This window comes from Macaca fascicularis, chromosome 16, assembly GCF_037993035.2.
Source record: "Macaca fascicularis isolate 582-1 chromosome 16, T2T-MFA8v1.1".
NCBI lineage: Eukaryota > Metazoa > Chordata > Mammalia > Primates > Cercopithecidae > Macaca > Macaca fascicularis.
This window is the reverse complement of record NC_088390.1, coordinates 33,620,959-33,646,349: the sequence shown is the minus strand read 5'-3', so window position 1 is coordinate 33,646,349 and position 25,391 is coordinate 33,620,959. Positions and strand designations below refer to the sequence as shown.

General features: G+C 38.3%; 1 protein-coding gene across 2 annotated transcripts in view; it reads right to left on the bottom strand.

Moving 5' to 3' along the window:
* The window catches only part of NLK (nemo like kinase), a 152,634-nt gene that overhangs the window by 4,907 nt on the left and 122,336 nt on the right, over positions 1–25,391 (bottom strand). Inside the window, exons 6-9 of one of the 2 annotated variants that reach the window (XM_005583202.3) lie at positions 21,720–21,929; positions 17,937–18,038; positions 5,250–5,336; positions 290–488 (exon numbers count right to left, since the gene is read on the bottom strand). In XM_005583202.3, the coding sequence (XP_005583259.1) occupies positions 290–488; positions 5,250–5,336; positions 17,937–18,038; positions 21,720–21,929 (598 nt within the window). The remainder of the gene's footprint in view (positions 1–289; positions 489–5,249; positions 5,337–17,936; positions 18,039–21,719; positions 21,930–25,391) is intronic. The other variant, XM_005583203.3, reaches the window with a different exon arrangement.

Sequence of the window (25,391 nt, the reverse complement as noted above, 5' to 3'; positions counted from 1 at the left end):
TGAATCAATGAGATGACATTGAGTGAATACATATTAAACATATTTTGAGTCATACTCACTAAATAAACTTTGAAAATAAGAACAAAATATTCATTCATCTCCCCAACCTTCGCCTGGATATAATATTAAATATGCTTTGTTATGCCCTGGACACATAGGTATATGCAAGGTTGTAAAATAAACATAGAGGGGAGCTTTGGTTACCATCCAGATCTCAGCTCTTCATGGCCACCGAATGGAAAATGTTACTAGGCCTATTGCCTGGCCGAAGGCCAAAACAGATACTCACCTTTAACCTGTCGGACAGAACTGAGGTTCTTCTCAAAAGTGTCATCAAATTTGGGATTGGTAACAGGCTCAAAGTCACTGGTATAAACTCTTCCAGTAGAGGTGGAAAAGCAACATTTACACATACATGTGTGATATCGTAGTCGCCCTTCATCTAGGTAGGGGTGGGCTAAGGCATCCTTAGCGGATATTCTTTTGGACTGAAATCAAATTAGAGACCAGCACATCAACACTACAGATAAATATGACTGTTCACATAGGATCTTTCAAAAGACACATTAACTGCTTTACACAGCATATATATAATTTATAGTACATCACGTCCAAAGAGGGATAATTGAATTTAGAGGTGGGTAACATAGTAGCAGAGGGAGTGTACGATTTAGGACAACTACTGTTATTATCTACCATCATAAAGTACTTAGAAGTGCCTTGCTTCTAAAATTCTGAGAAATTACTACATTGAAATAGATGTATGCAGGGTCAAAAATCACAAATATCATGACATTTAACTATGTAGCGCTTTGAAGGGGTTATGTTTACCTTTTAAATAACAGGCTATATTTTCTAAATATGTGTCAGCATCCAGAAGATGTGTTCACAGTGGCAATTTTCAAAGCTGCTTGAAATTTTTATTCTCTTAGAATACCAAATGGATGATGGCAAAAGCTGCTGGAGTTAGGCAGCAGATAGTGGTCTGACTGCCATGTTTTGAGATATAGCTCAGTCTGAATATCAGGAATCTAGTCTATCTTTTTGTTTTCTGGCACTCTATTTTTTAAATTTTTCGTAGAGATGGGGTTTCACTGTATTCTTGAATTTCTGGCCTCCAGTCTTGGCCTCCTGAAGTGCTGGGACTGCAGGCATGAGCTACTGCGCCTAGTAATTTTCTGTCACTTTAGATCAGAATACTTAATATACGAGTTTTAAGTTTGACTGAAAAATCTAAACTTTTAACATTACTCCATGAAAAAAATTAAAGAAACTGTCCCTTCTTTTAGCTCAGTAGACATATGTGTACTACTGAAAGTAAATTTTAAAGATTTAAGCATGAACTCAATAGTAAAGAGTAGGACAAAAACAAGAACACACACTTTGCCCTGATTCCAATATGACCAAGCACTTTACATTACACAATTTAAGAATGAAAACCACTTTTGTTCTCAAATAAACCAAAAACAACTGTTCTGGTCCCCAAATAATAATATGTTTCTCATAAACCTGGATTTCCTAAAAACACTTTTATCTCTGATTTTCGCTATGCTGATGTAAAAAGGCATATTATGACCTTTCAAGATAAGATAATCACAGAAGAAAGCGGGTGTTTATCTACCATGAACAGGCAAATGTATACTTGATAACCTTGTTTTTTTTTCCTTTCAATAAATTTATGTTTTGTATTTGGTGATCTAGCTCTTTTGAAGTCTGACTTCCCTGCATTTTTAGCAAGTAAACTTTTTCCTTTTCTTTTTTTCTAAAAAAGTCCTAGTCCTTTGACAGCTATTCCTAGAGATTCCACTGGGATAGTGTTCCACTGTTTGAACCCAAAGGAACAAGTAGGCTGACAGTATACGTGCCTGATCCTGGGCCCCTCTGAGCTCTGGGCTTCCCCTTCCTTCTATTTTTCATTAACTTCTGTTCATGAGTTTCAGGACACAACTTCAACAGTTTATCTTTCTGTTCCTTTAGGTTATATACAGTGATCATTCCAACAACATATTTGTCTGTAAGATGTTTCACACTTACACCGCTGTCCAGTTTCTCCAATAGCTTGGCATTCTGTGCTATAGATAAACATAAATGCTTCCTCTTTTTAAAAAAATCAGTTATCTGCTGGGTTATCTGCAGGACTTTTTGACATTTTCAATAATACTTTTACTCCAAAGAGCACAGAATAGGCAAAAAATACAATAAGTAATGCCCATAGGTCTTGGCAGCATGTGGGACATTGTGGGGAACCTGTCATTGGTGCATCTGGCCTGCACATATGCCATTTTATTACCCTTTGTGGGGACACTTGCATGGGGGAATCTGGATATGCTTGGGGAAGACAGAATCACAGCTGAAGGAGGCTGGAGGGTCTTTTTTCCCTTGAGGATACTGAACAAACTGTGTGTTGTATGCCTGCTTTTTGACGGTGACCTGTCACTGAGGTCAGGTCATTTATGTTGTTATCCAGATTACGGATGGAGAGAGAGAGAGAGAGAGTGTGTGTGTGTGTGTGAGTGTGTGTGTGTGTCTGTGTATCTCACCACAGACACCTGCCTTTTAGACTCAATCAAGTAATTGAGTCAGCATTTCAGTCCAGGAGCAGACATGCCATGGCAGTAGACTGCTTAACCCAAGATCAACAAAACAAGAATAACTAGTTACCTCTGACTAAATGAACTAAATAAATACACTGATTTAAATATGGTCAATGGTCTGTTCTTCATGGATATTTAAAAAGTGGCTCATGCCTGTAATCCCAGCACTTTGGGAGGCCGAGGCAGGTGGAACACTTGAGGTCAGGAGTTCGAGACCAGCTTGGCCAACATAGTGAAATCCTGTTTATACCAAAAATATAAAAATAAATGAGGTGGGTGTGGTGGCACACATCCGTAATCCCAGGTACTCGGGAGGTTGAGGCAGGAGAATCTCTTGAACCCAGGAGGTGGAGGTTGCGGTGAGCCGAGATCATGCCACTGTACTCCAGCCTGGGCCACAGAGTGAGACCCTGACACACACACACACCTCATTTCCTTCTTAATGTATTTCTGACTTTCAATTTAACAGGTTACAATCAGGAAAAAACTTTCTTTAAATGGTTTCTTGTTCTGATTGAACTCTCAGAACTGGAAATAAAAAAAAAAAATCCTTAATATAGATCAAAAGCGAATGAACCATCAGGCCAATTTAAAAATAATTCTGTAACAAAGTAACAAACTTGTTGGCTTTGTTAATAACACAGTGATAAAAACGGTTATTTATTATGTAGTGTGCATTAAATAAATTAATTTCTTTCTTTTTGAGACAGCGTTTCGCTCTGTCTCCCTTGCCAGGATGGAGTACAATGGGGAGCTCATGGCTCACTGTGGCCTTGGCCTTAACCTCCTGGGCTCAAGCCATCCTCCCACCTCAGCTTCCTGAGTAGGTGGGACTACAGGCAAGTGCTACCGCGCCTAGCTAATTTAAAAAATTTTTAATTTTGTTAATCCCTAAGTTGCCCAGGCTGGTCTTAAGCTCCTGGGCTCAGGGAATTCTCCCGCCTCAGCCTCCTAAAGTGCTGGGATTATAAGTGTGAGTCACTGTGCCCTATGCTCAGCCTAATTTCTTTATTTTTAAATGGACTGTGTAGTTACTTATATAGGTTCCATAAGAATATTCCATAAGAATATATGCCTTTGTCAGGCCTATAGTATCACTAAGCACTTCACATACCACATGGTATGGTTTGGCTGTGTCCCCACCCAAATCTCATCTTGAATTCCCAGGTGCTATGGGAGGGACTTGGTGGGAGGTAACTGAATCATGGAGGCAGGTCTTTCCTGTGATGTTCTCGTGACAGTAAGTCTCATGAGATTTGACAGTATTAAAAAGGGGAGTTTCCCTGCATAAGCTCTGACTCTGCCTGCTGTCATCCATGTAAGACGTGACTTGCTCCTCCTCATCTTCCACTATGATTGTGAGGCTTCCCAGTCATGTGGGAATGTAAGTCCAATTAAACCTCTTTCTTTTGTAAATTGCCCAGTCTTGGGTATGTCTTTATCAGCAGCATGAAAACGGACTAATATACCACAGTAAAAAACAGAAAACAACAGCAAAAAACACCAAAATAAACACATAAGCAATCTAAATTGTACCCTGAGATGTTACAAAAATAACTTGGGTCACCCTAATTGGTTCTGGTCCCCCAAATAAAAAAACCTTGACTGTTTCTCACAAACCAGGACTCTAACAGAATTATTTTTATCCCTAATTTTTGCTGTGCTGATGTCTGAAGGATTGTGAATTTGATATCTTCTGAGAAAGTTGCAGCTTTCTCACTACAAATGGACCAACGTAAACTTAGTAACTCTGGTGATTTTGTGGTTGTTTTATCTTTTAAATATCTGGTATTTTTTGTATTTGGTGACTTTGTATTCTCGGCAAGTTAAATTTTCTTTTCTAAACGCTTCCATTTGTAAGTCTTCTTTGACAATAGTTATCGGCATAGATATGAATAATAAATATTCTTTGGATGAATGAATAAATGAAGAGCTGAACTTACAGTATAATTTGTAGTATGTTCCAGAAGAGTCAAGTCCAGAAAGGGTATTGGGAAAAGCTTCCATCTCAAAAACCCAGAGCAAACATTTTCTTATGCAATATAATGGTCAGATTTTTTTCAAATAATCTTAAAAAACTTTGTGTCCTAGCTGGGCGTGGTGGCTCACATCTGTAATCCCAGCACTTTGGGGGGCCGAGGCAAAAGGATCACTTGAGCCCAAGAGTTCAAACCAGCCTGAGCAATATAGTGAGACCTCTTCTCTACAAAATACTTAAAAATCAGCTGAGCATGTTTGTAGTCCCAGCTACTCAAGGGGCTGGGGTAGGAGGACTGCTTGAGGGGTTGAGGGTACAGTGAGCTGAGATCACACCTCTGCACTCCAGCCTGGGTGACAGAGCAAGACCTTGTCTCAAAACAAACAAAAAATTATTTTGTCTTGATTTAACTTGGTGTCAAATTCCTTTTACAAATATTGAGATAAGAAATAAGAGGTACATAAGATCCAGCTCCTTATCTCTTCCCCTAGATTCTTATGTGTTAATAATCAAACTTCTGTGTGATGAGCGTGCATGATACATATGATATGGGGGATTGAAGTTTATGTTTTGAAAAGTAATTATTTACATTGCCAATCTATTCAAAACCACACTGTTTCTCTCGAACACATGTATTTGTAATTCGTTAAAAATACATAAAAACAAACACTACTTACTGGATCAAAGACCAACATCCTGCAAAGGAGATGAACAGCTTCATGTGTAGCCTGGCTAGACAGGGTATAGAGTACAGGAAGAGATGGCTGTGAAAAAATTAAAAATTCAAATATTTAAGTGAGTCTCTGTGTAAACAGCTATGGAATACAGCCAACTTATGACAAGGTAAGTACTCAGCTCAAAAGGCAATGTGTGTCTAAACTCGAAGAGAATGAGTTTTCCCTTCATTAACCAGTCTTCAAAAGCAACAATTGTTACTAACTTCCCATAGCATTTTTATTTTTTTATTTTATTATTTATTTATTCTTTTGATATGGAGTCTCGCTCTCTTGCCCAGGCTAGGGTGCAGTGGCGCCATCTTGGTTCACTGCAACCTCTGCCTTCCAGGTTCAAGCAATTCTTTTGTGGTCAGCCTCCTGAGTAGCTGGGATTACAGGTGTGTGCCACCACGCTCAGGTAATTTTTGCATTTTTAGTAGAGATGGGGGTTTCACCATATTGGCCAGGTTGATCTCGAACCCCTGACCTCAAGTGATCTGCCGCCTCGGCCTCCCAAAGTGCTGAAATTACAGGCGTGAGCCACCACGTCTGGCCCCGTATATTTTTATATTGCATGATTACCCACTGTAGGGGAAAGCACAAAAGAGCCTATAAAAAAATGAAAACGAATTGTAAATATGGCACTCCTGCTAGCCATCTTTTTTTTTTTTTTTTTTTTTTAAAATAGGAGAAAAGGCATGCACATTTATTTATCATGGGTACACAGGAGGCTTCAAAATAAAGCCCAAAACCCCCAATGAGGTACAGAAGCTTGAGGTTATAGAAACAATGTGGGCTCAGAGCATGGCCAAAAACGGGTTTTAGCCTTACATCTTAAATGCTTTGGCAAGAATGATAATCAAACACGCCTAGGGGTGGGAGAGAAAAGATTGAAAGGTTTTAAAACCTGGGTCACATGCAAAGCACATAAACTATAAGCATGTGAACTATGTCTTATGACATTACCATAAAAGGTGCTGAGATACTAGTCCTAAAGGAGCCAAAGGACATGCAAGAACTTACAGAACCTTTAATAAAGTACACCACTGGTTTTGACACCACTGGTTCAATTTGAATTGTCTTTAGCATTGATTTCTCACTCAATAATTGCCTTCGTAAGTGGTAGGCATATCCACATGGCCATATCTGACTTCCGTGAAGCAGAGAGGTGGCTTTAACGACCTGAGAAGCCATAGGGCTTATAAAGCTTCCATTTTACTGCTAGAAGCGTCAGGGGACAGAGCAGGTAAATGGCATCATTGCTCTGTCTCTCACACAAGTAAATTCTTTATCTCTAACATAAAAAAGGCAGAATTAAGGAAGGTGACAAAAAATGTTTAGACACTCCCTGTCTTCCAATGCTTAATATAACCGCATGGCAGAGAATTTTTTCCTCAAGCTTTGAAAGTTCTAGACTTATGGCCAAATTATTATTGGCTTGACTTTCACACCACTTAAAAAAAAACAAACTAATCTCTTAGTGGGGTAAATGATTTTCCTAATGAGTTTTAGACCTGGCGTCTACTTGTAACCTTTCTGTGGTCAGAAAGTTTGGTAGGTCAAAGCCTATGAAAATCAACTCAAATAACAATAAAGTCAAAGGCTAAGGCTGGGTGCGGTGGCTTACATTTGTAATCCCAGCACTTTGGGAGGCCGAGGCAGAAGGACTGCTTGAGCTTGCAAGTTTGAGACCAGCCTGGGAAACATTGTGAGATGCCATTGCTACAAAAAACTTAAAAATTAGCCAGGCCTGGTGGTACATGCCTGTAGTCCCAGCTACTCAGACAGCTGAGGTGAGAGGATTGCTTGAGCCTAGGAGGTTGAGGCTGCAGTAAGCCGTGCTTATGCCCCTGCACTCTAGCCTGGGTGACAGAATGAGATTCTAAAAACAAAAAAAAGTCAAAGCCTAGCCTAAAGAAAACCTAACTTTAGGAGTAATGACCCCTGACCTTCACTAAGATTGGGAAAGTGAAGAGACTCAAGTGCCATAAACTATATTTTATCTGGATCTGATCTCTTCCCATTAGCTCTAAGTGCTGCTGCTGCTTCTTTTTCTTAAAGAAATGGAGTCTTGCTATGTTGCCCAGGCAGGGCTCAAGTGATCATCCCACCTCAGCCTCCCAAGTAGCTGGGACCAAAGGCACGTGCCACTGTGCCCAGCTTCTCTAAATCCTTTTTATATCCTCTGTTTCTTCAGGGGTTCCCTATAAAACTTTGAACTTTTAGGATATAATCTCAGACTAGAGCAGCCTTTCATAGTTCCTGGGCTTCTTGTTTTATATAACGCCCAGACTGCTTCACTATGATTATATTTGTGGGAAAAACTAAAAAGAGAGTTTTAAAAACATATATGTTTCTCTCATTTGAAAAACAATTTAAAAGCCATCTGTGAACTGTGTGGTATCTTTATCTGGTCCTGATCTCTTCTGCAGACACTGCCTCATCATATCACTTTAGGGTCAGGGCATTTACATTTTGTTACTACATCATTAATGGTCTATTAACAAGAGAGCAGAACTTCAAAAAGGGGTGGGGTGGTGAGGGGAAGGCAGTCTGGCTTATATTTGGGAGAATTTGACCATCTCACCAACACTGTGTTACTTTCAAGGCAAACTGGAAGGAAGTTTTACTTGCAAACTCTTATATAAATTTCCTGTGGGTAGTCTGCCTTGTATTTTCTGGTTTGTCAGCAGATGAAAATTCAAAATATCACAGAAAGCTCCTGCCATTTGAGCACTGGAAGGCCAGAAACAGCAGCACGAACAGCAATACAAGCAGGTCTCATTGGGTCAAGCTCTCCACAACACCAGAAACAGGAGAAGCAGAACACTAAAAGGTTTCCTTGGACCTTAGTCATAGCCTCAGAATTCCGCTAGGACAACTATTTAATGTCAATAATTTTATATATCTTCCTCCTTCAAACAAAAGCCACGTAGGAAAATCCCCCCCCCCCCAAAAAACAACAACAACAAAAAAAACTCACCAAGAAAATACCTCAGAATCATCAGGAGGTAATTATTCATTATATATAAGTTTTCTTCAGGATCAAAGAGTAATAGAGATAAGATTAGATGGAGGTTCTAGCTCTGTGTCCTCACTAACTAATTAGATAAATCAACATGTCTCAACCTTGGTATCTTTTAAGTATAAAATGAGGGTGTTGGACCATCTGATTTCTGAAGTTTACTTTAGTTATAAATTGTATGTCTTTTTGTTGTTGTTGTTGTTTTGAGACAGGGTCTTGCTCTATCACCCAGGCTGAAGTGCAGTGGTGTGATCTCAGCTCACCGCAGCCTCCACCTCCTGGGCTCAAGCGATCTTGCTACCTTGGCCTCCCAGGTAGCTGGGACTACAGGTGCGCACCACCATACCCAGCTAATTTTTGTATTTTTGTAGAGACACGGTTTTGTCACGTTGCCCAGGCTGGTCTCAAAGTCCTGAGCTTGAGCCATTGGCCTCCTTGGCCTCCCAAAGTGCTGGGATTTGTACAGTTGTGAGCCACTGCACCCAGCCTTGTGTGAGTCTTGATAAGATTACTTTGGATAAAAAAATTACATATATGCACAGAGCCCATACAGCATATTTGGCATTCAAGTATCTGTAGACCAACTTGCTATTCCTTGGTAATAAAAAGAGAAGTATTTCTTTTCTTTTCTTTTCTTTTTTTTTTAAGAGACAGAGTCTTGCTCTATTGCCCAGGCTGAAGTGTAGTGGCACGATCACAGCTCACTGCAGCCTTGAACTCCCAGCCTCAAGTGACCCTCCTACCTGAGCCTTCTGAGTAGCTGGGACTACAGGCATGTGCCACCACGGCTGGCTAACTCTTTTTTTCTTTTTTGAGACAGAGTCTCGCTCTGTTGTCCAGGCTGGAGTGCAGTGGTGTGATCTCAGCTCACTGCAATCTCCACTTCCCAGGTTCAAGCGATTCTCCTGCCTCAGCCTCCAGAGTAGCTGGGATTACAGGCGCCTGACACCACGCCTGGCTAATTTTTTGTATTTTTAGTAGAGCGGGGTTTCACCATGTTGCCCAGGCTGGTTTCGAACTCCCGAGCTCAGGCAATCTGCCCACGTTGGACTCCCCAAGTGCTGGGATTACAGGTTTGAGCCACCACAGCCGGCCCTCACTAACTTTTTAAAAATTTTTTTTTTTGGAGAGATAGGGTCTCCCTATGTTGCCCAGGCTGATCTCAAACCCTTGGGCTCAAGAGATCCTCCCATCTTGGCCTCCCAAAGTGCTAGGATTACAAGTGTAAGACACCATGCCCAGCCTAAGTATTTCTTGTTTAGAAATGTGTGAGTCTATAAAGCTCTGAAATTATCTGTATCAGTCAAAATAAGGAGAGGTGGAGAGTGATGGGGGAGAGGCTTTAACTTATAACTTAATTTACATGTGTTTTATACAAGAATTTTGTTACTGTGTAAAGTGAAGTAATTTGATATTCCAAAAAAATTTTTACTGTGAATAGCTGTCTTCTTTTTTACTAGCCTGTGCAGGTTGGCAGCCAAATTCCAGACAATTCGTACAACTGAATTGTCTCACCATAAACAGTTCTTTCCCTTCCACTCTCAAAGTGAAACTACTCATCCTATTTTTGTGGTGAAAGTATGTCATAGCTTAGCAAAGGGAATACTGGAAGAAGTACTAGAAGACATGAGTTTGAATCCTATCCTTGCCATTACTAGACTTCGGTAAGTCACTCAGGCTTTGGCTTTCTTATCTGTTAAACTGCACCAGTACACACATCCTTACCTCCTAATATCATTGATACTCATTTAGAAACTATCCAATGTCAGGGCCTGGGTTAGTTATTGAAGTAATGAAGATGAAAAAGACTCCTGTGGTGGGCAAGGAAGACAGGCAAATAAGTAGTTCTATATACCAGTGAATGGGGATAGAGAACAAATTAAAAGGCAGAATTTTTAAGACTTGAAGACAACTGGGTATGGAATGAGTGGCTAGAGAAAATAAAATTAGTGGATGTTAAGGCTACCTGAAATTTTAAATTTCTCCCTCCACCAAATTTCACCTTTCTTTATAGAAGCACACCCCAACAAATACAATAAACATAAAAGCATAATTTCAGCCTAGAACAGTCATATTACATACTTTCTCCTTTTCTGTGTCAGTTTATTCATACCAATGCTTCTTCAGAAAGACAACCATTAAAATTTTAGTTTCTAGCACTGGCTCCACAGGAAAGATGAAGTGCTACAGATACTGCATTTCTAAGTTCACATTCTTCCCTCTAACTCACCAGCCATTAGGTTAAAACCATTTGGGCCAGGATATCAGCAACAAACAAGAAGTTTACATTTCTCTTAAATGCATTAGAATCAATCTGAATAAGCAAAAAAAAAAAAAAAAAAAAAAAAAAGTCAGAATGCTTAGAAATATGCCCTAGACTGGGCACGGTGGCTCATGCCTATAATCATAACCCTTTGGGAGGCCAAGGTGGGAGAACTGCTTGAGCCCAGGAAGTCAAGACTAGGCAACTCAGGGAGATCCTGTCTCTTGGTTTTTGTGTTTTTGTTTTGTTTTGAGTCTCACTCTGTCACCCAGGCTAGAGTGCAGTGGCACGATCTTGGCTCACTGCAGCCTCTGGTTCAAGCAATTCTCCTGCCTCAGCCTCCCGAGTAGCTGAATTACAGGTGCCCACCACCACGCCTGGCTAATTTTCTTTGTATTTTTAGTAGGGACAGGCTTTCACCATGTTGACCAGGCTGGTCTTGAATTCCTGACCTCAACTGATTCGCCTGCCTTGGCCTCCCAAAGTGCTGGGATTACAGGTATGAGCCACCATGCCCAACCAGAAGACCCTCTCTCTTAAAATAAAAATAAAATAAAATAAAATAAAATAAAATAAAATAAAATAAAATAGGTTAGGCAGGGTGGCATGTGCTTGTAGTCCCAGTTATTCGAGAGGCTCGGGTATGAAGATTGCTTGAGCCTGGAAAGTTGAGGCTGCAATGAGCTATGCACTCTAGTCTGGGTGACAGAGCAAGACCCTGTCTCAAAAGAAAAAAAAATGCCCTAAACATCTCATTTGGAAATATTTTTGCCAATTCTTCTAACATTCACCCATGTTAAATTTTCTCCTTTAAAATAAACTGCTCCATTTTCTGTTTGTTCTGCAAGTTTATAAGTAACTTAGCAATGTGGGAGTGAGTGGGTACCAGTGCTGAATCATGAGGACAGGAAGGGGTATAAAGAGTGCTCTATTAATGACTATGATTAATTAAATGAAGCAAAGATGAGCTTCCAGACTTGGGTGAGTGGCCCTAAACAATATGCCACAGTCATCATAAGCTAACTGCAGCATGCTGCTTGCTACAGCAGAGTCAGCTGAACTGTGCAAGTGTCCTGAGCAGACGTTCCTATTAGTTTTCATCCAACTACATGTAAGTTTTAGACCTTAGTTGGCAGCAAAGAAGCTGCGATGATCAGTCAGTAACATTAAATGAGCATGCACAGTGAGTACACAATAGTAAGCACTCTGGGGTGACATAAACCCCCACCTATAAAATAAGTTTGAACTGAATGAACTCTCTAAGATCCTTAGAGTCTGCTAAATGTAAGATATGGTTCCTGTCAGGAGACAGGACTATCTTCACTTGAGCAAAAATATTGTTATCTATTTCTGACACAATTAGGTGGGAATAAACTGAGGAAAACTGAAGACCTAAACCTTATTATAAGAGAAGAACAAAAGGACTAAGAGCAGACAATAGACTTTTCAATCCTATCAACAGGTCAGTTGAAGAACTATCTTCTTTAATAGATACATGGGCTGTGGCAGCTATACTTCCCTTCATTCAAGATTTTGAGTTGTAGAAAAGAGATAATAAACTTGAAACATCACAGTGTTTTATTCTGCCCAGTATTCCCTGACTTCTAGGGAACCACCCCCTTTCACTCCCAAACCAAGTCGTTTGATTAGGCTTGATTGCAATCTCCCAACTCCTAAGGATGGGCACCTGACCCAGGCCTGGCCAATCAAATGATATCCTCCTCCCTGAGCACCATGACTGGCTCCAGTCATGAAACAGACAAAGGACAGAAAATGGGATGGCTAACCCAATATATGCCCTCAACCCTCTTTTCCTTATCTGACTTTATTATATAGAATAGAAAAGCTAAATACTCACTTTAGCTTGTTTTGCAGCTAGGAGGCCACATATGACACAGTTCTGGACGATGACATATGAGCAGGAGTTTGTTAAGCAGGCTTCTAGGAAAGCTTTTACTTTCCTGATTAAGGGAACAGATACTGCTAATGCACCTTCTTTCCTCCATTTTCTTGCTTTGAATATTGACAGGATTTCTGGACAAGCTACAGCTATATGGTAACTGGTCACCATATAGTATGCAGGCAACATTCTAAAGATGGCAGGGCAGAAAATAAAAAAGCTGGATCCTTGACACAAGTGAGCTACTCTATCAGCTCCAGACTATGGAGGAAACCTCTTGATATAAGGAAAAAGTGTACTCTTATTTCTTAAACCACTATAATTTTCTACCACTTACAGCCAAACACATTCCTCATAAAAAGTCTTTCAAAGATTTTTTCTGGAGCTATTTGGAAGCTGTTTCCAGAAGAATTGTTATGGTAATAGAATGTAGGCCTGGACTGCTAGCTCCATCTTTGCAAACACATGGGGAAAGCCTGTTTGAAAATGAAGTCAAAATACAGGAAAACAGAGCAGAGGAGAGTCAGATTCCTGGCATGGAAGATCATCTCACAACCTGAATTCCAACAGGGCCTGAAGTCAGCTGTACTCAAGATTTTTCAGTTATGAGCCTTTAAGAGTTCCCTTTTTTGCTTAAGCCAGTTTAAACTAAGTTTCACTGGCATATTGACTAAATATGCCACATAGAAGCACTTATATTAACCAACCAACACAAATACATTAATTTGACACATTAATCTGTGACTTTAAGATGACAGTCAATTAGGTTCTCCTTCCGTATATGTATACAGTTGATCCTTGAACAACACAGGTCTGAATTGCATGGGACCACTTATATGTGAATTTTTTTCAATAAAAGTTATATTGAGTGTGTCTGCCTCTCCTTCCACCTCCTCCACCACTTTCGCCTCGCAACCCCTCCTTTCTCTTCCTCCTCAGCCTACTCAATATGAAGACAATGAGGATAAAGACCTTTATGATGATCCACTTACAAACAAACAGTCAATTTATTTTCTCTTCCTTATGATTTTTCTTAACATTTTATTTTCTCTGGCTTACTTTAAGAATACAGTATATAATACATATAAACATACAAAATGTGTTAATCAACTTATACATGGATTTTCAACTGTAGGCAGGGGGTTAGGAGGATGGAGTTGGCACCTCAGCCCCTGCATTGCTTAAGGGTCCATTGTATTTGTATGTTTTTAAAAGTCTCATATTCTATTTATACAAATATATGTAAATAAATGAATATAAATATGTGAATATATGTCCAGAAAGATATTCTCAAGTTAATCCAGACGAGACTGGGATTGGGGAGGTAGTTGCAGATAATTGACTTGCTGCAAAATTTTTATTTTATATGTTCTCACAGATTACATGCATATATACAAATGAAATTTTAATAAATCTGCTGTGAAGATGTAAGTGCCAGGCAGTGTATACTAGCTAAGAACATATATTTTGGAGTTAAGGAAACCTAATTTTAAGATCTGGCTTATGACATTAAGCATGTTATTTAACTTCAGTTAATCTTCCATTTCCCATCTGTAAAAAGGAATAGTAATGGTACATTATAGTGTTATTGTGAGAATTTAATGAGCTAGTATATAAGAAGTGTTCAGTACATAGCAAAGTTCTAATTATTGTTAGAAATTATGAACAAAAATGATAATTTATGTCTAACTTTGAGTAATTACTTAAATGAAAACTACTTGAAAGAAGCTTAGTTTTTCTCAGTCCAAACTCAAAAACTTGTATTGAATTTTTAGAAGTATTCTTCATGAGTTTAAACACCATCAATCTAATATTCCTATATTAAGTAATTTAAAATAAATACAGTGAGATAGAATTTGCCCCAGTTAGACCCCCAAATGAAGACCTCCAATTGGCCTAAGCAGCATCACTGAGGATTACTGGGAGTCTTTTCTAAAAGCCAGAGGTTCTGTGTGCACACATTTTTATTTCATGTAAAGTGTTATATACTTCATTCTGTATATACTTCATTCTGTATTATATACTTCATTCTGTATTGTTTGTAAGCTTAAAAGAAATTCACCCCAAATTTTTCTATAGATTTTTGTAAAGATCCTTTATATTAAGGCATAAAAAAGACTGAACCTTATCAAATGCCTTTTCTACATCAATTGAGATAAACATTATTTTTCTCATTTAAGATGTTATAAAATAATAGATTTTCTGTTTTAAAATATTAATAGATTTTCTGTAGGTGAACCATCCTTGCATTACTGGGATAAACCCCACTTGATCATAATGTATAATTTTTTAAAAGTCACAAGCTTCATCTGCTATTTTGGAATCATAACTTTAATGGTTAATATTTATTAAATGTTTAGTATGTGCCAGGCACTATTCTATGCTCTCCTTACATGCATTAGCTCTTTTCTCATTATAACAATTTAATGAGGTAAAATCATTTTTAATCACCATTTTACAGATGAATGAACTGATATACACAGAGGTTAAATAATCTGCCTAAGTCACAAAGGGAGGTACTAGTAAAGCCAGGATTCATACTCAATCTGTCTGAAAACTGTACTGTACCACTCCCAGTTCACCATTCAAAACATGTGCAACATGGTGAAACTGAGATTGACATTACACTCTTTTTTATTTTTTATTTTTATTTTTTGAGACGGAGTCTCGCTCTGTTGTCCAGGCTGGAGTGCAGTAGCGTGATCTCAGCTCACTGCAAGCTCCACCTCCTGGGTTCATGCCATTCTCCTACCTCAGCCTCCTGAGTAGCTGGGATTACAGGCACCTGCCACCACGCCTGGCTAATTTTTTTTTAGTATTTTTTTTAGTAGAGATGGGGTTTCCCCACGTTAGCCAGGATGGTCTCGATCACCTGACCTCGTGATCCACCTGCCTCCGCCTCCCAAAGTGCTGGGATTACAAGTGTGAGCCACCGCGCCTGGCTGACACTATGCTCTTAATCACTACAGTCCAGAGGTTATAAACTGAGTACATAATCTGCACAGAGCACTAAGCTAAACCCTATACATTTTGCAGAAAAGTCATGAGGTACAGAAACATAAGCTATATTGCATATTCCAAAGACCAAATTAATCTTTTAAAGTAAAAAAAAAAAATCCAGGTGTCTATATACCAAATATATTTGTGTGTAGGTGTCTTCCAACCTCAGCTGTAAATAGCTATAACATGAATGGCGATACCTTCAAGCAGCTGTTAATAGGCCAACAAGAGGCGCATAGGGTATGTATCACTTGGTTGGTGAGTGGGCAGGGAGTGGGAAGTGAAAAGGTAGAATCTGATTGGTGGCTTAAGTAAAGAACTTCAAGAACCTGTTGACATCTTAAGAGCAGTGATGATAAAGATCAACTAGCAAACATAGATCAAAAACTCAATTTCCATGCTGAAGGAAAAGTAGAAGCAGGCAATATGCTCTAGGTTCTTTTACATTCAATTATATATGGTTGGTATAACTTTATACACATCTAGCTGGATTAGTGCTAAAAGACCATGAACATCTGCCTAAGGAGACCACTTCTAGCAGTGGATAAAAGCCATTTAAAGAATTTAAAGTCTCTGTAAAGTGCATCTAGCCTTTAAGCAGAAATGGCCTCCTAACTAGTTTTCACTCCATCAGTCTTCTCTTCAAAATCAAAATATTCCGACACCAAGACTGGAAAGGGCTGACCCTAACTTCTACCACAGTACTCCCTTAAGGTCATCACTAAAGTCAGTGATAAGCAAAGGGATTATGTTAAGAGGCCAATTAATAGCAAAATATCTAAGAAGTGATTTGTTTAGACATCTCAACCTATTTAACTAGTTAAATAATAGTGGAACTTTGGGTTTTCCTTTCCTCTTCTTTTGCTTTACAAAATAATATATTTACTCTTTTTTTATTTCATGGAAAGCCTTAGGTTTTTACAACTAACAGATTTTTTAAATTTTCACAGAAAAAGTACTCAATTGCCAGGAATGCTCAGAACAGTGCACAGTGACTTTTGGTGCAGTAAATTACATTTTCCAGCCGTTCTATCTAGACAGCAGACAGGAAACTCCTCAGGAAATCTTGTTCTTCAGGCTGCTGTTTAGCAACTCTTTGACACAGATGATTAATTAACTAGTAACCATTAACAACAGTTAAAACTCCTCTAGAGACAGAAGGGTAGCACAAGGGCGTCTGATCTTCTTCACTTTTCATTATTGTTTACCTTGAACCAGGCAAGATTTACTAATTAATGAAGTCAGCGAAAAAGGACAATTATTTTGCTACTTCTAAGGACACATTTACCAAGACGCATTAGTAAATTAGTTTAATGTTCCTGATGCTGGCCAATAAATGGAACATAATAGATCTTGTTAGTTCCTTCTATAATATAGAACCTTTCTCCAGGTTAAGACTTACTGTGCTCTTCTAAGGGTGTTGGGCCTCATTATTTTCTAGTTCTAAACCAAATACTAAAGAAAGATGTAACCATCAGGGGGCTATTTAACATACAAGCATGCATCTCTATTTACTAGCCTGGGCTGGTTTTAGAAGAGAACACACTTTACCTCATTGCCCTTTATGCCTGTGACAACAAAAGCTCTGGAGTCACACTAGAATTACAAAGACAGAACCACAAAGGGAAGGTGAGGTCTTCCCTTTGTAAATGTCCGGCTGACAGTTTGAGAGGAGGAGTGTCAAATTCACTCTCATTTGGTACCATCAATCAGATAATCTAAATGTCCCATTCAAAAGAAAGCAAAACTCAGGAAAATTTGTTGCTGGGTCATCCTATTCAAGTCTTATCTGTTCTGTTTTCATTGTTGCTCCTAGGAAAAGTATTCCCCTTACTCACTCTTCACATCATTAAGCTGTTCTGTCCAAAGGAGATTAGGAAGTGCTTGTAAAAACTGCTGCTAAATCAACAGGTGGAGATAAAAAACCATCTTGTCTTTCTCAGCAGTGACTTGGCTAGTTGTAAGTAATACTGAATGTAAATCTGGCAATCTATCTTCATACTTCTTTTCTAACAACATTCACACCTGATTCTGTGTCAGTAGCAAGAATGCAATAGCAACAGCTTCACATTCCTGGCTGGAATAAGAAATACCAGGTATTTTGGCTCAGTATTTGGAAAGGACATCTTGATATACATGTAGTAGGTTATGGCATTGAGGTCAAAGCTCCAACTCCGGTAATTTTTCTCATAGACACCAATAAATCAGGAGACACAAAACCAAAGGTAATTTATTAGCAAAGGAGCTACAAAAATACGCACTTTCTCTCACGACATTAGGAATGAGATTTTATTTAGTTTGACAAATATTGAACATTTTCTTACTTAGGACCATGATGTTAAAAAAAAAAAAAAAACCCTACAAATAATACATTTGCTTAAAAATCCTTAATAGATTATTCTATTGGAAGGGAAATCTTGCCCCAACAGTTACCAGAAAAATATTCCCCCGTCCTCTCACCTGTTTATGAGGACCCCTGAGTATATGTGCCTTAGCGCCTTCACAAGCTGTCCTCATTGCTTCCAGTGATGGTGTGCCCAACAGATCCGTGATCAAATCCAACTATAAGGAAATAAAATACAGATATATAGCAATCTCATGGAAATAACTTTTCATTACTCTTAAATCATAGCCTTAGAGATGTGGACCAAATTTGGGGGAAAAAACCTTAAGACAAGCTCCAGATTAACTGACAGGAGCCCCTACTTTCACTTTCTGGCCTATTAAAAAAGACTTCTAGGAATTTATAATAAATTCCTCACATAGAGGAATTTAAATATATTCCTGTTAATTTGTTATTCTTAATATTTAAAATAAATAATCTTGTTATAATTCCTGTTATTTTATTATTCATATTTATTATTTAAAGGTTCCTCTTTATCCTATTCCTATTTATCCTATTATTTATAATATATATAGGATTATCCTATATATCCCATTCCTATTTATCCTATTATTTTAAAGTTCCTATTTATTTATATAAAAGTTCCTATTTATATGATAGAAATATAGAAATATGTTTTGATAAGCATGACATTCTAAGACTAGAGCAATTTGGGAGTCTGCATCTGTCTGCCCTGTTTTCTTGATACTATAGCATCTAAGATCTTTGCAGAGTTGAACTCCTCTTCTATTGATGGCTAATGACTATTCTTTCCAGTTAATGAATGGATTCTGATGCTTCAAGTGGATGCAGGCTCACCAAGGAGCTAATCCACAAATCGGACACCTGTGATTTAATAAATCCTGAAAACATTCACACCTGAAATGAAAGCTAAGCTCTCCATGCTTGGGCCAGTGTACATCCTTTACATTCTAGTCATGCTAGAAATCTCTTACACTGCCAGAAAACTGTGATACTTAGAAAATATGACACTGCATAAGACCGCATTTAGTCAGCTGGACACAATAAAAGAGACCAATAAAACAGTCTTCTTGCAAACAAGTCTTTGGGTAGCAAACTATCTTACCAATTTTCTGTAGTGTCACAATTGTTCTAACTTCATAACTAATTATCAGTAACATTTCATTTGGATTCCTCCAGGATGGGAAATTCTTACCTAGAGAACACTTCTTTTCCTGGTTCTGGGCATGCCGAATATAAAGCACTATTTATCTAAACCATGGGGTAGCCATCAGCATCACCACCCTACAGGTTAATGGAGAAACTTGAGAAGCTTGCTTTCCACAGAAGTAAAGATCTCTATACAAAGCTTTTTGGGAAAAGTACGTAGGTGATACTTTTGGATCTCTAATAACCACACTAAAGGCAGAAGGAAATGACTAGCTTCTAAAAACAAATTGAAACATTCAGAAAGTTGTCTAAAATGGGTCAGATCCATAGATGAGAAACACTTTTATGATGTCTGTTAGTATTGGGTAATTAAATCTCAAAGATACAGAGAAAATACAACAGGAAATAATGACTTCCATTAGAAGTTAGAGCCTTTTCCTATTTTAGATCTTCATTTCTCACCCCAGCACACACCAACAATTAGACAGACATGAATTCTCCTGTAGTGGCTATGTCAGACTGCCAAACTGAAGATCTATGTATTTCTCTAGCAAATGAGATATCTGAACTCCAGTCCAGTTGCTTCACACTTTCCCTCACATATTTTTTGCAGCAGCAATTCAAGATTCTTGTTCCATATATAGGATTTGAATACCTCATTATTATTTTTTACTTAAGCTTTTCTGTATGCAAGGTAGTAGTCACATTCATTTTATGACAGCTTATGTCCAGATATGAGAGTCTTATAGGTTAAGTCTGTTAAACTTTACTTTCTAAAGAAATTGAAAAGTGAATATTGTCAATAGTACCCAACATTAGATGACATATTATATGTACATAATTTTTTAACACCAGAATCAATTTTTAAGATGTAAAATGTAAAAAAGACAGTTTGAATGTATAGCATAGAAAAATTTAAATGTTGATAAAAGCAGATATAGTTTCTAACCTATTAGGTAAAAATTCTTTGTAGAAAAAGCATAAAAGAAATAATTCTGTTTGGTCAAGTGCATGAATTATTTACAAAGACACAGTAGTCAGTGTGATCTTTTAAAATGTCATTAATCAAATCTTAATATTCCTATGGTCAAAACCTTCATTTACGTTTTCTATCACACTTGGAATAAAATCTTAAGGCCTTATCATGTCATCATGGCCAGGTTCTTTCTCACTTTCTGACCTCATCTCCTACAGCGTCTTCCATCACATGCCATCCCTCCAACATGCCATGCTTGTTTCTGCCTCAGGGGCTTTGTTATGGTGGTTGTCCCTCTTCTTGTAACTTCTTCAGCATCTTGCTGCCTCATTTTATGTGGGTGAAATGTTATCTCCTCAGAGAATCCTTTAGTGCCTGCTCTGCTCTGCCACCATTCTCTATCCCTAACCTGGCTACATTTTTCTTTATGGAACTTCCATTACTTGGGATCATATTTATTTGCATACTTATTTTTGTCTCATGTGAAAGTTTCACAAAGGTTAAGAACAACGCTGTCTTATTTACTGCTGTATCCCCAGCGTCCTGGCACACTACTACCACTATCATAATTGCAAACATTTACAGAGTGCTTACTATGTGCCAGGCCCCATTTTCAGCTTTCCTGCTTCATTGTACAATAATCCTCAGAACAGTTTTAGGGGCCAAAAAACCAAAAAAAAAAAATAGAAGAAGAAAAAAAAAAGGAAGAGAGAGGTTAAGTAACTTACTCAAGATTTAACATAAGTGGTGTAGCTAGGATTTGAACCCACCAATCTGAGCTCATGGTTACTACATTATTTTCATGCAAGCGAATTAATAAAAATACCTAGTAATTATCCCAAGAAAATATGCGTAGTAGTGAATAATTACCTTTAAAGACAATTAAAGTAACATGTAGCTAACAAAGTAGCTTCTAAAGGATTCTCTGAGAGTATATTTTAATCATCTCCTGATGTTCTCTGCCATATTTAGATATTTTAGTCCAATAATAAAAGTTAGAAATTTTCCTAAATGTTCAGATTTCAAGAAATCAACACAATAAAAATTTACATTCTAAGCACAAAGTGTAAGTACATTAAGTCACCAATACATTTTCAAGTCAGAGCCATTCACTTAGAAGGAAAAGAGGCCTTCTAACAACTGAAGATTATGCCTGTGCAAATTGTCACAGCAGAGCTCGCGGCTATGCATCAGTGCATATAATAATGTCAACAGGCCGGGTGCGGTGGCTCATGCTTGTAATCCCAGCACTTTGGGAGGCTGAGGCAGGTGGATCACCTGAGGTCAGGAGTTCGAGACCAGCCTGGCCAACACGGCAAAATCCTGTCTCTACTAAAAATACAAAAACTAGCCAGGTGTGGTGGAGCGCGCCTGTAATCTCAGCTACTTGGGAGGCTGAGGCAGGAGAATCGCTTGACCCTGGCAGGTGGAGGTTGCAGTGAGCCAAGATGGCACCATTGCACTCCAGCCTGGGCCACAAGAGCAAAACTCTGTCTCAAAAAATAAATAAATAAATAAAATAATAATTATAATAAATAAATAAAGTCAATACACACTCTAAAGGCTCATAAGTTACAAAATGAATCTCTCTGTAATCTTCAACTTTTATAACTTTCTAAATTTTAAGTGAACCTGAATTTCCTAAAAGCAAATTAGACAGTATAATGAATAAGCCCAAGACACATGTGCAGGATGGATTTTTCCTTCAAATCTGTAATAGAATTGAAACTAAAGCCTTAAATTGAAATCATACCTGCTGAATGGGACTCTGTGCCTGAAACAATATTCTTCGTCCTAGTAGTTCTGCAAAGATACATCCCACAGACCAGATGTCAATAGCATTGCTGTAATGACGGCTGCCCATCAGGATTTCCGGAGCCCGGTAATACTGAGTAACAACTTCCTGAGTCATATGACGGGATTCATCTAATTCTTCCACTCTGGCCAATCCAAAATCACAAATCTAAACAGAAAAGGCAGTCAAAACATTGTCAAGCAAATACAAATGAAAGAGTAAAACAAAACATCAAAACCTTGATAGGGCACTGAACTTTGAAACTTTTTTTTTGAGACGGAGTCTTACTCTGTCACCCAGGCTGGAGGCACAATCTCAGCTCACTGCAACCTCCGCTTCCCGGGTTCAAGGGATTCTCCTGCCTCAGCCTCCCAAATAGCTGGGACTACAGGTGCCCGCCACCACACCTGGCTATTTTTTTTTTTTTTTTTTGTATATTTAGTAGAGAAGGGGTTTAACCATATTGGCCAGGCTGGTCTCAAACTCTTGATCTCAGGTGATCCACCTGCCTTGGCCTCCCAAAGTGCTGGGATTACAGGCGTGAGCCACTGCACCCAGCCACTCTGAAACACTTTTAATGATACAGGTATAGTATATTTATGTCAATATACAATCTGGTTTTATTTGGTTAGAGAGGAAAAAAGTCTCAAACATCATTTTCTTAAAAATATTCTTCTCATCTTTATTAATAAAAACATGTCTGTTTTCAGTTGATAATCAAAGCAAAAAAACTAGGTGAACATAAACGACTTTATTTATTTTTAGACAGGGTCTCACTCTGTCTCACTGGCTGGAGTGCAGTGGTGTGATCGATCTGAGGCTCCTCCCACCTCAGCCTCCTGAGTAGCTGGGACTACAGGCACATGCTACCACGCCCGGCTAATTTTTGTGTTTTTTTTTTTTTTGTAGGGATGAGGTTTTGCCATGTTGTCCAGGCTGGTCCTGAACTCCTGAGTTCAAGCAATCTGCTTGCCTCAGCCTCCCACAGTGCTGGGATTACATGCGTGAGCTACTGCACCTGGCCAATTGCATACTTCTAGGTTTGATTTAGAGACCAACTGTTGGCCAGGCACAGTGGCTCATGCCTGTAACCCCAGGGATTGGGAGGCTGAGGTGAGAAGACTGCTTGAGAGATCAAGAGTTTAAGACCAGGCTGGACAACATAGTAAGATCTCAACTCTACAAAACAATTAAAAAAAAAAAAATAGCTGGGCGTGGTGGTGTGCACTTGTAGTCCCAGCTATTCTGGAGGCTGAGGTGGGAGGACTGCATGAGCCCAGGAGTTTGAGACTACAGTGAGCTATTACTGTGCCACCACACTCCAGCCTGGGAGACAGAGTGAGATTGAGACCCTATCTTTAAAAAAAATTTAAAAACCATGACAAAACCAACTACTTTCAAGACTAGTTTATAGACAAAGATATCATAAGACAAAGGGGTGTATCTTGAAGGCTCCTTAGCGGAGACTATGCCTGTTGTCTTTATGAAATATATATAAATTTCTTTAAAGCAATGGGTTTCAAACTGACTCCAGTGGAATCTAGTTCTGACTTTAGGCATTCCATAAATATTATATCCAAACTTCACATGTACTTATCTATTTAAAATACAAATTCACACTCAAATGTATAAATACGTTAAAACGTAGTACACTGTAGAATACTAATGCTACTGGGTTCATTCATTTCTTCATGCCATACATATTTAAGTTAGTACTTGTTATATTACAGATGGTATGTTAGAATCTGGAGATACAGTAATAAGTAATAAAGACTGGTTAACTTCTATACAAACTTAGAAATAAATCTTTTCTTGCTATTTCTGCTCAACTGAAAAGTATGCTGAGGGTTACAAGGTAAGCTATTAATAAACAGCAGCAGTGCCACCACCAGCAACTACTGCTTATCTTTAGGAATTAAAATTTTCTTGATATGGGGCAATCAAAACACAACAACTAGGAGCACTGAGGATGAGATCAGATAGTAATGGCCATCTAAACTCCAGTGTTCTCACTGATTAACTTTACAAGTCACAATATTGCAAGTGATAAAATACGATTTTAAATCTGTTTTCTAAATTGAAGTCCCCATATAAGATTTTATTTGAAAAAGAGTTCTGGCAGCTTAAAAAGAAAATCTGAAAACTCCGTTCTAAAGAAAACAAAATTTACTCCCCAATTTTTGGCAATCCCCTCTTTCTGATTTGAATCTACTATGTCTGGTTACATCAAATGAATTCAGATGTGTATATAGGAATGAGTCAGTATGAAGCCACCATCTTAACAACTTAAGAATGCAGGAAAATTTTCCATACTATACAGATAAACCATATAACATAACAACAAAAGCCCAAGTTCATCAAATATGTTCAAACAACATATACATATTTTTTTGAGACAGTCTCACTCTGTCATCCAGACTGAAGTGCACTGACACGATCTCGGCTCACTGCAACCTCTGCCTCTCAGGTTCAAGCGATTCTTGTGCCTCAGCCTCCTGAGCAGCTGGGACTAGAGGCACGTGCCACCACGCCTGGCTAATTTTTATATTTTTAGTAGAGACAGGTTTTTGCCATGTTGGCCAGGCTTGTCTCAAATTCCTGGCCTCATGTAATCCGCCCACCTCGGCCTTCCAGTGTTGGGATTACAGGCGTGAGCCACTGCACCCGGCCAAAATAACATATAATATTTTTAAAACTCTATTACTTGGCCATGACTCTTGAGGGTATTTTAAAAAACTAAACCGACAAAAGGAAAGAACACAATTTTTTCTCGTATATGAAAAAAACCAACCAACCACCCATCCAACAAAAAATGATTTCTGTTATAAAGCAAATCCCTTATTAAAAACATCAGTATGATTTGTCATTTTTAGTAACTTATCTGGAAGACAACCTGAGTCCAAAATAGGAAGCTAACATGATCAGATAACTAAAAAAATTCCAGCAAAATTATCCATCTTGTGCTTAATAGGAAACAAAACACATTCACAATATGGAAGGATACCGATTTTTAAAAATGATTTTGTTATAATGATCTTCAATGTATTTGTATGTTTGAGAAGAAAGAACTAGCGTCTGTAGTCTAGCACTCTATTCTGGCTTTTTAAAAGTAGGCCTGTAAGATGAGTCAAAGGAGTGGAGCAAAATTGGTTTGTTCTGATTTGTGTGTTGTGTATTCATGAATGGCATTTTCCTTTAGTTGCCCATTCATACAGTCCAACGTTATAAAACCATAACAGACAATTTGGAAAATGAACTTCAAGCAGTTAATGGCATCAAACATGACAGGTCCTGCACAAAATCCTGTGTGAAGTCTTCCAATCAAAAACCAAAAGAAGAAGAAATTGGCTTAAACGGTCATAAGATTGATTAGGTATGAATAGGACAAAAAAATTTCTAACTTTAAGGTTTAAAAATTTTTTTTTAAATAAAAACAATTATGGGGATAAGTTGCAAGTTCTCTTTAAAAAGTGAAAAGGTGGCAGGAAAAACTCAATAACCTATAGAAGAAATACTTCAGATTTTGGGGGCAATTAACTTCTCTGTGGAAACAAAAGACTGAATTACAACATCAGCTGTTTTTAGGGAAAATATGAAAAACAGGTTTTCGTCTTTCTAGAGCTAAAATAA